This window comes from Python bivittatus, unplaced genomic scaffold, assembly GCF_059951505.1.
Source record: "Python bivittatus isolate LINGU-HERP-01145 unplaced genomic scaffold, Pbiv_v1 ctg000020_np1212, whole genome shotgun sequence".
NCBI lineage: Eukaryota > Metazoa > Chordata > Lepidosauria > Squamata > Pythonidae > Python > Python bivittatus.
In genome coordinates, this window is record NW_028277030.1 from 99,176,547 (window position 1) to 99,192,403 (window position 15,857).

Here is a 15,857-nt window from a genome sequence, read left to right on the forward strand (position 1 = left end):
ATGGGTACGTGGCGCACTCCCCGATTGCTATTAATCACTCCCCCCCGCTTTGCATCGCAAAGCAACAGCAAAGCCCGTTCTCTCCGCTGCGTGCTCGGACGCTCTGCAGCGTCTTCATCCGGGGTCTTGCTGCCCTCCCCTCACCTGCCGGCCCTTGACTACCAAGGCGCGCGAGCAACGCTCGCCTCAGCCGGAGTCCTCGTGCGGCCGATGGAAGGCGACCTTCGCTGAAGGCGGGAGACGGAGCGCGGGGCTGAGTCCTGGGTCGCGCGGAAGAGGAATGGGAAGAACGCCACACGACCCAAGCCTCGAAAGGCTCCCCAACTTTCTAGCTTGACTCTCTCGGTTTAACCCCTCGAAGCCAAAGGTGGAATACAGGCAAATGGGAGGAGCTGACCCGTCTCCTAGTGTGTGTTAAAGTGGACCAGCGCGGTCAGCTGGTTAGGCGAGGGAAAAGTTATGCTTTTAAATCTTGGCCCAGGCATGAAATTCAGTGGATAACCTTGGGCGAGCGAAGGCATGAAATAGAGATGCCGGGACAAATCTGCTGCTGCTGTTGTTACACGTTTGAAAGCGAATAGTTCTGTTGCTATAGAGAGGAATCATCTGCTCACTTTCCTCATGCATTGCTGTAGCGTTTGTTATTATTTACTGGATCTTTTGCTTAGTGAAACAGATGGCCTGCTCTACTCTCACTTTCCTTATGGGAGTATTCAAAATATTTATCTCAATTAAAAAAGAACTTTCTCTTTTGTTTGAAGTTATTTTCTTTGGGAGAAAATACCAACCTCTTTAAAAATATTGGAAAGACATGTAATGTGCCTAAAATATAAGATTAACCACACATACACACCAGCTTTATGTGCTTGGTGGTGGTTGAGCAAAATCCTCATGTCCAGATTCTTCCTTACTGCAGGAAGGTGGTTCTTGTTGGCACCAAAAAGAAGCAAAGAGGTTATTTATTCTACATAACTCCTGCAAACTTCCTGATTTTCAAAACAGACCACACACTTACCAACTACCTTGTAGATCAGTATGATATGTGAATCAGTCCATGTGGTTAGTTTATGACTCAGTGTGTTGTGTGAACCCAAACAATTGGATCACCTTAACTGTGACATAGGGGTATGTTAACTCTGGATAAGACGGATCTTGCAAACAGCCATCAATCCTTCCAAGTACTTTTTGCCATTTAAAGCTGATAAATACATAATTTATTTCTGTGATTTTATATTAAAGAATGCTTAACATTTGGCTTAATCTGATTGTAACTAAGGTGCCCTGAGCATTGGCTAGAGCCAGCTTTGGTTAAATTATCTCTAAAAGCTTTCAGATGGGATATTTCTTGTGGAAGTTCATAATGCTCACAAAGTTGCGGAAATCCTTGGGGTCTGTAAACTCAAAGGTTCTGCTTATATGACTGCTTTGATTTTTTGTTTGTTTTAGGACATGAGCTTCTAGAAGAACTGTTGACTTATGATGACATCTTTCTGGATTTTTTTAATGCTTTCCTGGCTCTGCCTGTGAGTAGAATTCACTGCCTGCTGCTATCTGGGCTCAGAATGTTGTTTTTGGTCAGAAGAGTTAAGGAGTTTTGCTGTTCTTTCTTCTTTCAGGCTGTAAGAAAAATCCACAGGTAGGAAATACCTTTATTGGAACTGATCAAAATGTCATCCAATAGTGAACAAATCTCTGTGGTTAGGCTCAGTGTCGTGCAATAGGAGTAGACAAAAAAAGGAGAAAAACCATATTTAATGGTGCAGGCAAGGCAAAGTGGTGGCAACATCAGTATCTTCTTTTCCCTCCCTCTTTTCCCCTATTTACTTTGTGGAAAATGAATTGGGCCTAATAAGGGTATTGATTGCTGTGGATTGCTGGAATAGATATATAATGTTGGCTAGACTAGAAATGATGTTAATTGCGTAGCACCACTGCAAAAGCCAGATTTACTCTTCCATTGAATGACCTGTTGTGTTGCTTTAAAAACTGCTGTGACTATTTTCTCATTTGCACCTTTCCTAGGACAGACTGCAGAATACCTTTTTCCTATCTGTCTTCCATGCAATGTGCTTTTCAGACTAATTTTTTAAAACTATTTTTCACATAGGCTTTTCCCCTTAGACTGCAGTATGACCGACTTACAGGACGGCTGCAGGAGCTAGATGGCTTCCTCTTGGAATCTCCCAGTCATCTGGCAAACGAATCAAGTTCTTCATGCTATGGAGCAACTGATGCAGAGAGAGAAAGGGCCCTTAGCTGGTTAGCTCAGGAGCGCTTTCTCCCATTTCAAAGGTTGAGTACTAGATCTCTATGCATGTCCTAGCTTTCTGTGTAAGAGTCTCTGTTATTGACTTTCCATTGAGTTGCTAAGTCCCAGCGTATTTGTGGATTGGTTGAAGTCTCTTCTGTGTAAGTGTTTACATACAACAAAAATGGAATGAACAATAAACCTTGAGATCATTAAATATTATCTGGTGGGTAATCTACTTATTCTACACGCCAGTCACTTCTCAGGAAAACAACATTGGCAGCTATTTATTTAGCCAAGGCTTGAACAATAAAAATGACTTCAGTGTTAAAGTCACAGTGCAGCATTATTGGTTTCAGAAGAGTATTGGAGACTGCAACCCGAATCTTTGTTATAATAATTTATGCTATCTGAACATGAGTAATCACAACCTCCTTTCAAGCATCTGGGATGGAAAGGCAGGGAGTGCAGTTGAAAAGAAAATATGAATAGATATTCTCAGGACTACCTAAAATGCAGAGTCTGGAATAATTTTGTAAAAGAGGACATAGAAAGATGTCTCAGGACCCTGACTATGGCTGTTTGCTTTGAATTGCTTTCTGCCAGAATTTTTGAAACTTGTTTTTGCTACCTATCTCTTGTTAGGACTGTCTATTATTTGGAATACAAATTAGCAAAACTGCTAGTATGTCCGCTGGATGAGAACTACCCAGTGAATCGCTATGCCATTCGTGGTTACAGTCGTCAATCTGATAGTACTGCCGTTTCCAGCATCCCCAGTTGTCCATCAACAAAGCAGCCATCTCCTGGTGTGCCAAGGGATGTCTTGCTCAGATGTCCTAGCCGAACCCGTAGCACCCCAGCCTATCTAGGTAAGTCAACCAGTAAACTATTCCTACATCAGCTAAAGGGGATCTCATCTGCCTATCTCAGTTCCTTCCCTAGGCACTAGAGGTAGATTTAGGCTAAAGAAGCCTGGTTGTCACACTCAGGACTTATTCTTTTTGGTCCAGGCATTCAAACACATCAAATCAAAGTTTAGACTTTTATTGCTCACTTTCTCACTTTCTGCCATATTTATATACCCATACATACTTTCCTAACTGAAAGTCTAGATGGCCAAGCTGGGTTTGAGTTCCAGAAGAATTGAGGGGAAATGCCCATATGGAATGCTTGTGGCATGTGATGGGGGCCAGTTCCCATCCACATTTATACCCTCCAAAAAGGTGTGACCAGCATCAGAGATTGGCTGGTCCTACCTTGGTACTTTTCTCATACCTTTTGGTACTACAGTGCCATTGCTTCATCTAGTTCACATGGGAAGATCTGTTCTTTGGGGAACTACAACTTGTGACTTTGAGCTCTTCATAGTGATACTTTTTCACATGCTGCATACACTGAAATCTTCATGAGCAAGCATCTTTGACCCGCCTTGAGAGAGTTCCATTCTCACATACTCCATCTTTCATACATGTCCATTCACACATACAATGACAAATATGGCATTATATACTAATGAAAATATATTGTCCTTAATATATTGATACATGGTTCATTAATAAACGTGGTTACCCATGGTTAACTTATTCTAATATGAATATACCTCTCATTTTGAATCCAACAAGATTGAGGCATTCTTACTTCTGATATAGCTGTGCACAGTACATTAGAGGTCACAACAGGGTAGCAGCACCTAGCTGACCTTGAAAGAGGTACGCAGGTTCAGTTGAATAGGAGACCACCAGGAAATTACAGAGTTGTAATCTAGACTGAGAAGCTGAAAAAAAAAATCCTTGAAGAAGAAGACAGGGATAAAACATTGCCATATGTTGTTAAGGAAATAAGATGGATGTGTCCTTGTAGTCACTAGCACTCAAAATGTCAGAGTCTTCACACTCAGTTCCCAAGTTCAGTAAACCCTCTGGAGTCTATTTGTTTCCATCAAGCATTTCTTTATTGAGAAGCAGCATACAGCATTCCAGAGATTGTTGAGTCTGGTTTTCCCCAGTCTAAAGCTTTCTTTTTAACTCCTCCCCCCCGCTTTTCCCGCTTGAATTTCTTCACGCCTCTTCCCGGGTCTCATGAGCGCTTGACCTTGCTGGTGCCTCCAACCAAGATAACAGTTGCACCTGGCTTTTGTTGTTTTATTTCTCCCTCCTCCTGACTTTTAAGGCAGGAACCAGCAAGCGGTTATACAAATCATAGTCTTATCTTTAACTAACATTTAACCCTACTAACTATACATCACTATTCTACATTTCTAACATGCTGTCTACTGGCTTGCGCAGGTCCTGACACAAATTGACTTAAGAGAAACTTTACTCATACACTGCAGTATATGTGATGGGTCTTGCTATTGTCAACCAAAAAGAAGCCAAACTCTTCCTTTCCTGCACCAGATATGATAAGCAGCTGTAACCAAGAAGCAGCCATAAGACCAGATGTGCAACTCTTGGTATATTGTGCACAGCCAGTATCTGATGCTGGTATCTGCATTGTACTGTAGATTGTTCTGAGGATCAGTCTCTGTCTACATCCTTTTTACATGCTCTCCATTTTATTTTTCATCACCATATAAATTTAGCTTAGAGAAGACAAGAAAGGCCTTTTTCAGAGCAGGAGTGATGTCATGTGTCGAAGGACCAAGTTAACTGGATACTCTTTGCTCTGACAAGCAAATAGGCTGATAATGTGCTTTCAGGTTTTATTATTGTTTGTAGTAGATTAGCTCAAATCCAGAAGAAGATTGGAAAATGGAGAAAATGATGCAGCGGAGGCTGGAGAACCGTTTAGTTTATTGTTGATTGTCCATACTAGTTGAAGAGATGGGGTGGGGGGCGTGGGGGGGGTTGCAAGATTGTTTATTTCTAATTAAAAGCTAAAAGTTGCACTTCAGTTGGTTCAAGATATTTTGTTAAAGCTTAATGGGAATCCATTAAGCAAGCAAAGTTCCATTAATACAGGGAGAATGCACTTTTCCTTACTGTCACTTCCAATGCACAATATGATCTAAGTGATTGTGGGACATTCCAGAACAGATTTTGGGGGGACATGGAAAGTTGCAAGGTCCCAACCTTTCTACTATCTCATTAAGTCATTGCATTCCTTTCCAATCCCCACAGGTTATTCAGTAGCTTACTCTTAAAGATCTTCCTTTGGACACTCTGATCCTCTGTCTATCCTTTTCTGCAGGCCGTTTTGCAAACTCATCTGGCCAAATCTCCTTTGATGTTTTCTTGGAGCTCTCAGGCATTTTGAGCTTTGGCCAGTCCCAATTTGAAGAACATCCAAGCAGACTCCAGCTCTCAAGACTCCAATCAGATACCAGTATAGAAAGGAGAAATGGTGAGAATCCTGCAGCTAGGTTGAAATAATTGGAGGCTCTTCTTAAAACAGAGATTGTGTTGCCATGGAACATGGGCAGCCAGATGCTATTGTGTTCATATCCAGTTTATGAGCTTCCCAGTAAAAGAAAGGAATACAGATTAGATAACCCTCTAATCCGATCCAGCAAGTTTCCTCTCATGTTATTAAGATCTAATGTTAAGTCCTCCCCAGGATAATGGGAAGTTCTGAGGACAGCATTTATCAAAACTAACTGGCAATCAAAAGACATTATGGAAGCTCCTTAATTTTGCAACACATGGACCTATGGTCAGACTCAACCACAGTGTCATGTGGGAAACTCTTGACATTTTAGATCAAGCTAAATCCAAAAATGCTAGGGAATTCCTGGAAGCTTGGCATTCAGACAAATCAGCCATCAATAGACATAGAGATAAGCTCCACTTACACCCCATTTAAAAGGTACAATCAAGAGCCCAGGAAGGAAACAAATAGTCTAGAATACATTCCCTCCAGTAGCCAACACCCAGAGAGGCAGGAAACAGCACCAGATAAACAATCACGGAAGAAACAAAACCCTCATCAAAGAACCATCAAGAAGGAAACTATACCCTCACAAAGACTGGCAGGACCAGCTACTATATATAAATAGGCAGCAAACTCCACTCTTTGTGGCACTGATGGTATTACCTAGTCTGGCAATCAAACACTTTTAAGAAAACAACCAAGCTCAGCATCAATAACCCAGCAATGTAAGTATAAGATATTCATTTTGTAACTGTGGGAAAAATTGGTGAAAAATCTCACTTTTCAGGGAAAACAGCATTAGAAGGATGGATTAGGACATGTTCCCTGTGTTTCTTGACTGAAATATTTGTCATAGTGATGGGATTAAATATCCATGTAGATCTAATTTAGATTTGGTTTACTTTGAAAGAAGGATACATTCAAAATTTACTTGCAAATATAAATGGTGATCAATGGCAAGCTTGTGAGAATACATTGTGAAATTGGAAAAATGTTAAAGTACAGATAATGTTTGTGTGAGTTGCTTAACTTGTGTGTGAAAACCATATTGATAATGGAGGATTAGAAGAATGTTGTTGTTCCCTTATGCAAAGTGACACAAGTGAATTAAAAAAAAAAAAACTAGAGGGGTCTTCTTTGCTCAGATGCCTCAAAAAGTGTTTTGCAAAATTCTAATTGAAAGGGAGGTTAACAATAAGTAAATTTTTTGAAGTGCAGTGTGGCTTTATGCTGTACAGGAAATGTGCAGACCAGATTTTTACTTCTCAGCAGGTCATTGAAAAATATAGACATGTAAGAAAGAGTACCATATTTGTTGATTTAAATAGTACATTTGATTAAGCGAATAGGCTTGAATTATGGAACATTTTGCATAAATATGGAATGGAAGATTGGTTGCTGAATCTGACAAAATGGAACAAAAGTATGCATGACAATAAATAAAATGCTCAGTGAGTGGTTCAGCAATGAGCTGGGAATAACACATGTGAAGAGTGGTACATCATTTGTTATTTATGGGTAAATATATAAAGTAAAGCTATGATAAATGTAGATGGGTATTGATTGGGATGTGAATTTATTTGTACTTTTGTATGTAAGTGATGTAGAGAGCCATTTTGGTGTAGTCATTAAGGCATCAGGCTAGAAACCAGGAGACTGTAAGTTCCAATTGCACCTTAGGCACAAAGCCAACTGGGTGGCCTTGGGCCAGTCCTTTTCTCTCAGCCTTAGGAAGGGGGCAATGGCAAACCACTTCTGAAATCTTGCCAAAAAAACTGCAAGGACTTATCCAGGCAGTCACCAGGAGTCAACAATGACTCAAAGGTGTGTGTGCACATGCGCACGCTCACACACACACACACACAAAGTAGTGATGTACCTAAGTATCAAGAATGATTCGCAGTGAAATTTCAATAGATATTATGATTCAACAAGGAGTATACATCTGAAAATTAATGTAGTAACGAACAGTATAATTGTGTTTGACAAGGAGAAGGAAAGAGAATGATTGCAAGTTATGCATAAATAGTGAAAAACTATAGCAAGTAGAGGAATTTGTATACCTTAATAGAATGTTAATTAATGATGAAAAAACAGAATTTTTAAGATCTGTAGATACTGGTAGAAAGATAGTTAGTATGTGGTTGGTGCAAGGAATGAATATTTGTCAAAAGAAGCAAAAATGGTGGTGAATCAGAACATAATTCAGCGGGCTTTGCTATATAGAAGTGAGGGGGATGTCAACAGAAACATAAAAGTAAATTGAATGAGGCACTTAAGTATAAGTAGTAAGACAAGAAGTGTTGAATAAATGTGTATTGAGTACAATAGTGAATGATCAGTATAAAAAATACATTAAGCTGGTTTGGTCAAGTAGAGAGAATGAATGAGGATCAAATACCGGAACAAATACATGAAGGAAGTTAATGAGTTGAAAGAAAGGAGAACATCGAGAAAGTCATGGTTGAATGGAGTTGATGGGATTCTCCAAAAGAGAGAGGTGAGAAGTTTAAAGAACAAAAGGCAGTGTATGAATTGGTGGATGTAGTGGAATAAAGGATGGATTGGAAGGATAAAAAGGTAGAGAGAGAGGTATAGTAAATGTTGTTGGAATAAATCAGTTTTAGCTTTGTTTTTCTAACATCATGCCTTTCATTTATTTTCTTACTATTTCTTATTCCTGTGGTGTGCATTGTAGTCTTATCCTTATAACATAAAGGGCATATACATATACATACATACATACATATATACATACATACATACATAACACATACACACACACACACACACAGAGTATATACATGCTTCCAAATACACAAGCATAGATTAGTGGGAGGCCCAGTTTAACACTAAACAGCAAAATCCATTGCTTGACAACAAAACTCCTAAAGTCTGCAAAGTCATCTTTAACTTCACAGAACTCAGGCTGATCTTCTACCGCTTTGTAAAGAACTGGAGTTGCTTTTTCCTTTTTACAGATCAAATGCTTGATCTTGGTTCTAATACGTGTCTGTATTATAGGAAGTAGCTGGACAAATGCTCATGAAAAAGTGATATCTTCAGTTGAGCTGAGCAGAACTGCTCTTTCTACCACCTCTAATCAAGAGTTTCACAAGGATAGGTGAGTCTAGTTGCTAAGAATGCCAGGATAAGACCCTTATATTTTCTTATCTCATGATTGCCGCTTAAAAATTTAACACACGCAAATGTGGCCGTGATGAATGGTGCTATGGCTCATCTTTCTTAAGCGTGCTAAGTGATTTTGAGAGTGTTCATTTTGCTGTGTAACCAGAAGTAACAGACTGCTGCCTTTTGGCTTATATTTATATTTGGCTTATATTTATCTGACTTTACCAGTGTGCTCTCACCGTCTATGTAATTGGTGACTTTATTTTCATGGGAGATAATATTCAGCCTTTTTCAGCATCAGTAACATGGATTCAGATAATATTCCATTGAGAATATAGTGTAAAACATTCTCAGGCTACATATACAACCTGAAAAAAAAAGCACCAGTTTTCTCTTTTGCAGGAAACTATCTTATATCATGTCACTGGTCCATAGAAAGAGTGATATGTCATAATCTGCAAAAATGTTATCCCTCTCAGTTATGTATTTTTGGTTTCCTGATCCATTTTTCTTCAGGAATTATGAGAAGCCATTCTCAGGACGCAGGAAGGTTTTGCAATTTGACCTGGATGAAACAAGTATTTCAAAGGAAGAGCAGCAGGACAAGTGTTTTCCTCCTGGTTTTGGAAGTGCTGCTTTGCAGCAACTTAAAGAAGACATCCTAGGAACTGTGGGTAACATGGTATCCTGCTGAAGCACTTAACTGTATAGATGTTTACTTTAAATGGCTTCTGTGCTTGTGAGAGTTCTTTGCTTTCCAAAGACTGGACACACCACAGCGTAGCAGATCTGTATACGATGCTTTATGGTGGCACACACCTTCAGCAACAGGCTATTGCTCTGGATTAATTTCACCCTCTTAGGCCTTGCAAATTGATGTAGCCACATAAATACATCTTTAATACTCAGTCCTTAATGCAAACAAAAGTCTCAAAGTCTGTAAAGTGGCACACAACCTTTGCCTCCCTCCAAAAGTTCTTGCACTGATTGATATGAGGTGCTGCTTCAGTGTGGTTGTTCCTTTTCTGGTTGCTCCCAAGCTCTGCTCTTAAGCAGTGTTGCTTTTAAGCACTCTAGCTGAGCTCCCAAGCCAAGCTTCAGGCAGGAATCCCACCAGGATATGCCGCTTATTGTAGCTTGTGGTCCTGGCAGTTGACTGATAGCCCTGTTGTCTACCTGTAATAGCTGTAAATTTTCAGATTTTGCCTCCTGCTTCCTTGCCTGTTTTTTTACATTGCAGAGGGCTGGTATGGAGAACTTCATGGAATTCCTCCATAACACATTAGGAAGCCACCTGTTAAACTTCTGGATTGATTGTGAGGATATCATGGATTGCACCAGGCACTTGGAGGCCACAGTTTCACCACAGGAGACCAAGCTGTTCTTTGCCAGTGCCTTTCGGTGAGAATGCCATTCTAGTGAATTTCTCAATCTAGGAGTGGTGGGAAATGTCAGTCATGGAAACAAGGGATGAGATGAGCAGGATCCATGAATGGATCTTGTGAAAGAGCAGAAATATTGGTTATGTCAACAATCAGCAACCATTCAGCTTCAAGGCCATGAAGTGCAGGACAAAGGTTCCTTTGAAATGTGAGAAAGGTGATGAAAAGCAGCCATAGGTTTAAACTGCCATGGACAGAAGAGAGATTTGAACCCTCTATTGACAGAAGGGAATCAATGGTTCAACAATTCCTTCCTAGCTACAATAAAGATTCTTATCTAGCTGCAATATGTCTTGTGCCTGGGAGACTTTAGCTAAGTCTGACTCTAGCTTCTAAATAAGCTGTGCAAAGTAGGGGTCTGAGATTTATTACTAAGTCCTAGACTGGGGGGATATGTGACAGATCTTTGGATTTGAAACAGTGAAACAAAAACCTAGTTAATTTATGTCAAATGTTTTATCAGAGATATTGGGGTGATGAGGGGAGTATATAAATCTTTAAATTACTTCCCAAGCTGCTATTATCTTGGAATGTTGGGGTGGAAGAAGAGTGAAGGTGCCACGGATCGTGCCTGTATCTGTTTCAGCAGGGCTAATCAAAGCTTGTGGGAGGTGTAGGAATAATATAGTTATATATTTAGTTTATATATAATAGTATATATAATAACCATTTTTAAAAGAAATGTTAATTGTAATTGTAATATTTTAAAGCATAATAAAATCAAATAAATAAATAACTTAGTAGAAAGTAAGTTGCCTTCATTGCAACTTTTGGTCATAGGAAGGCAAACTTAGGTAGGCATACCAAAGAGTTTAATTAAATTAAAGCCAATTTTTGCAAGGTTGCCAAGTCTTGCCAGATTTTAATATAAATAAAGATTCAGCAAGTCTAAGAAGATTGCCATTGTGAAACTTAACCATTTACATTTTAGTTTGCGTTTTGCAAAAGCCAAGAGAAGGCTTGTAGACATTTTTTGCTAACCCATGGTATAGACTAAAAGGCAAAAGTACACTCCATTAAAATTTAAGAGAGAGAGATAAAAACCTGCTTGCATAATTTTGTCAGTTTTTTTTAATTACGAGGAGAGATAAATAGCAGAACATTTGGCAGCCCAACAATATGACCTTGGACATCTTTCTCAGCCTTCAGGGATTACTTTTACCATGAAAATAAACTAATTAATTGATTAAAGAACAACATGGGTTTTTATGAGCACTTGGATTGGTCTTTTCTAACTTCTGCACCAGGACCAGCATCATGAGTTGATATTGATGGGTATCTATTGATTAGTGCATCCTCCATTACACCTGGTCTGGCTGCAGCTCCTGGCTATTGTAACTTATTCACCTGCCTTCTCCAAGTGAAGCAGTGAGAAGGACAAGGAGGAGGAATATTGTTTCTTACCTTGTGTTCTGTTGGTGCACTGGTGCAGTTTTGCAGATTGTGGCTGCTCTCTTCTTAGAAGCCCAATCTGGAGCTCACATTTTTCTATACCTGGGTGATGTACCACCCTATGTTATGCTGCATAATACAAAAATCTTGTTCTTTTATCCCTTGGGATACCTGAAAACCCTGAAATATAGGGACAAATATTTGGAGGAGATGGTGGAGGGTGAGGTGCACACTGACTCTAACTGGTCCACATGAGCCGCAGATCTTGAGGGATGTGAGCTTGTGGCAGATTCTCAACTTCTTCAAGAGTAGAGGGAGTAATCATATAAGCTATACTATCTGATCAGAATCTAATGTGCAGTGCTAGTATCATTTATTAAATATTGCATCATCCTCTTTTTGAAAAAAGAAAATATAGATATATTTTTATGTAGCACTAAGCAGGAAAATATTCCAATGCAAGTCGATTTTATGCTGCTGCTCCTCTTTTGGCAGGAGTATTCAAGCCAAATATATGTTGACTGTTCTTCCTGCTTTTCAAGTGAGTAATACAGCTGGAGTGCAAGTCCCTTTTCCTTTGTCCAGGTAACAGCTTAAGTAATCAGAAACTTAGCTAAGTCAGCTGGTATCCCAGGTAAGAAAGCAGAGCTCAGGGGATAATTCTTTGCCTCCTATAACCTTCTTGTGCAGAAATGTCTTGCATAACTGAATTGTAGGTTCTGTCCTATGAGAGTTGCTTCATGAATCAGAACAGTCATGGAATCCTTCTATTGCCTAGGTTTCTTGTGAGAATCTTCCACCTTGTTACTTAGCTATATGGTTATCAGAGGGTTTGTTTTGCACCTTACAATAGAGACTTCTGACAATTACTAAAGGGGGATAGTGGGAATCAATTTAATACAGCCTTTAGAAGATAGCTAGAAATATGTACCTATTATTTTCATTTTCTCTTAATCTGGCATATTTAAGAAGTTAAATATTAGCCCCACAATAATAATAGTAGATTAGGCTCACGTTTTAAATGGGTGAGGGACCATCCTGGCTGTTCTGGATTCCTCTTCTACAAAGTCATATGTGCAGAATACTTTACTTGTTAGAAGTGCCAGCAATCACAACAATCAAAGTATATATGTGTAAAGTGGAACTTAGTTTCTATTTTATGCAAACTATATGCTTTCTGTTTGCCACCAGGAACAGCTTGAGGAAATTATAGGCGAAGAGGAGACGACAGCTTTTGCTGCCTTGAGCAGGAAACAGTATGATGCCTTAAAACGACTGCGTTGTTACTGGGTCCCCCGATTTCTAATTCACTATGACAGGACCAGGCAGCTAAGGTTTGTGCTAGGAGGGATCACGGTGCTTTTGGAGTTGGGCTATAGGTGATAAATAAAAATATTCTTATGTTCTAAATAGAACATTTTAAAATGGCTTTAATGCATGGACCATATAATACACAATTAGTTCTGGGTTCTGTTCTTGTTTACTCTGTGGTGGACTTTAGTAAAGAACCACCACCACACTCAATTTTCTTCATTCAACCAAAACTGGGAATGTTGATTTAATTTAAAGTACCTTGTCAGTTTAATTTAGTACTTCTATAGGTTTGAACCCAGTTCAGAGGTCCATGTTGAAGAGGAGCTTTTCTGGAGTAGTGATTTCCCATCTTCTTTCAATATGGCCACGGTGCTTCCTATTATGGGTGACCAAAAGGACACAGTGAACTATATGAAAAGAAACAAAGACTGGAGAATGGCGTGAGTACCAGTCCATAAAACAGAAGTGCTAGGTTTGTTTTATTTTTGATACTGACTGTTATTCTGCTGTAATCATAAGTCTTGATGGGTTTCTCCCCCTTGAAGCTTAGTCAACTAATTGTCCTTAACTACTCAGGATCTGTTACTGTATCTACATTTGTGTGTTTATTAAAATTATTTGTGTGTGTGTGTGTAAAAAAAAATCCCCTCACCCCTATGGGTGGTATGTGTCTTCCTCAGTCTCGGGTCCTCTACCAGAAGCTTGGGAGTTGGAAGGTTCTGCGCGGTATCTTAGCTGTTCCTAGCACTGCACTCTTATGGACAGAGAGCTCTGATGTTGTTCCTGGGATCTGTTGGAGCCACTCTCCCAGTTTAGGAGTCACAGCCCCGAGTGCTGCTATCACAACTGAGAACACTTTGGCCTTTATTTTCCACATGCTCTCTAGTTCCTCCTTCAGGCCCTGGTACTTCTCCAACTTTTCATGCTCCTTCTTCCTGATGTTGCTGTCACTTGGCACTGCTATATCTATCACCACCATTGTCTTCTGGTCCTTGTCTACTACCATCCTGTCTGGTTGATTAGCCAGTACTGCCTGCCCTTCTGGATCTGGATGTCCCTCAGAATCTTAGCCTGTTATTCTCCATGACCTTCTGTGGAATATCCTATCTGGACTTGGGGGGGGGCTCTAGCCCATACACTATGCAGATGTTCCTGTACATAATATCAGCTATTGGTTGTGCCGTTCAATGTATGCTGTTCCTGCCTGCATCTTACACCCTGCCACTATATGTTGAGCAGTCTCTCAGGCCTCTCTGCACAGTCTGCACCTTGGGCCCTGTCTAGCGTGGTAGACCCCTGCTTCTATGGATCTGGTGCTTAGTGCCTGTTCTTGTGCTGCTATGATCAGTGTCTCAGTGCTGTCTTTTAGTCCGGCCCTTTCCAGCCACTGGTAGGATTTCCCAATGTTAGCCACCTCAGCTATCTGTTGATGGTACAGCCCATGCAAGGGCCTCTCTTGCCATGGCACTTCCTTTGCTTGAACTTCCTCCCATGACTGCTGCTGCCTCAGGCATTCTCTCAACAGCTCATCTTTGGGTGCCATCTTACTGATGTGCTCCTGGGTGCTCTGGGTTTCATCCAGGACAGTGGCTTTGACACTCACCAGACCCTGCCCACCCTCTTTGTGGCTGGTGTACATTCTCTGGGTGTTGGACTTGCGGTGGAAACCTCCGTGCATTGGGAGTTGCTTCCAGGTCTTCACATCGGCAGCCTCCGTGTCCTCCTTTGGCCAGCCCACTATATTTGCAGGGTATCTGATGACTGGCAGGGCGTCCTTGTTGATGGTGTGGATCTTGTTTTTGATACTGACTGTTATTCTATTGCAATCATAAATCCTGATGGGTTTAAACTTTGAAGTTTAGTAAACTAATTATCCTTAACTACTCAGGATCTGTTCCTGTATCTATATTTGTGTGATTACTAAAATGATTTGTGTATTTGTGTGTGTATGTATGTGCGCATCTGCATTACAAGGTGCGTTTGTTGAATATGGTGCGGGCGTGGACGTTCACTGGCTAACTTTGCACTGATCATTGTTTCTTAGTTAATCCTACCTCACAAAGCTGAGATTGTACAAAAACAAAAACCCAGAGGAAGAAGTGCTATGCGTGCTGCTTTATGCAAAATTGGAATATAAATCTAATGGATAAATAATAATACTCAAGACAACTTAAAACAATTAATATCACAATGGTCAAATTCTTGGCAGAAAAACTTCAGTATTCAGTAACTGGCAAATTAAAAGCTTGCCTTGTCCTCTCCAGTTGTTAGCAGAAATGCAGAGAGGAGGCTATATATGTTAGGATTTTCTCATGGGAAGAAATTCATCTCGTTCTCTTTACAACAATATTATGTCTCTATGGATTATGTGAAAATTTTGTAATTGTGTGTTATGCACGTATACTGCTATTTACTGCCATCTATTGGCGTGTGTATGTTAGTTACTCATGGAGTGGCAATATAACGGGAGGATTATATGCCCAGCCTCGCAGTATAGTTTTAGCCACCATGTAGTTAGTTTTTATGGGTTATGTAGTTTTAACTAATAACCAAGTAGTGTACCTCTTCTCTGAGAGTTTTTGGCTAGAGACTTTGGTAAGCTTGTGTAGCAGATAAGTCTTGGATGCTAAAATAAATGAGAGGACATTTTTTTCCTATATTTTGAATGATATTTGCATTTTATGGAGTTTTGCATTTTTTATCAATAAACACCAGTTAGTATGTATTTTCTGGCTGGATTTCTTTGGGGAACAAGATATGGACATTGCATTTTGTAAATCTATCATGCTGGTGTGTATTTTTCCTGGGCACACTTTCCTGGAAGTATTGCTGCACTCTGCACAACAGGAGTATTGTTGCACTCTGCTCAACAATATAAGCATTGTTTAAATTTGTTTTACAATGCTATGGCAGTTGTCAAGAAAATTCTTTCATTCCCTATGCTTCTGCAATGACAT

The 15,857-nt window shown here is 40.0% G+C and overlaps 1 protein-coding gene across 1 annotated transcript in view; it reads left to right on the top strand.

Moving 5' to 3' along the window:
- Positions 1 to 15,857, top strand: part of LOC112542392 (uncharacterized) — a 27,410-nt gene continuing 11,553 nt past the window's right edge. Inside the window, exons 1-11 of the mRNA XM_025175104.2 lie at positions 1 to 4; positions 1,447 to 1,523; positions 2,108 to 2,292; positions 2,894 to 3,120; positions 5,441 to 5,593; positions 8,645 to 8,744; positions 9,269 to 9,422; positions 9,993 to 10,153; positions 12,082 to 12,127; positions 12,778 to 12,920; positions 13,188 to 13,340. Of these exons, the coding sequence (XP_025030872.2) occupies positions 1 to 4; positions 1,447 to 1,523; positions 2,108 to 2,292; positions 2,894 to 3,120; positions 5,441 to 5,593; positions 8,645 to 8,744; positions 9,269 to 9,422; positions 9,993 to 10,153; positions 12,082 to 12,127; positions 12,778 to 12,920; positions 13,188 to 13,340 (1,403 nt within the window). The remainder of the gene's footprint in view (positions 5 to 1,446; positions 1,524 to 2,107; positions 2,293 to 2,893; positions 3,121 to 5,440; positions 5,594 to 8,644; positions 8,745 to 9,268; positions 9,423 to 9,992; positions 10,154 to 12,081; positions 12,128 to 12,777; positions 12,921 to 13,187; positions 13,341 to 15,857) is intronic.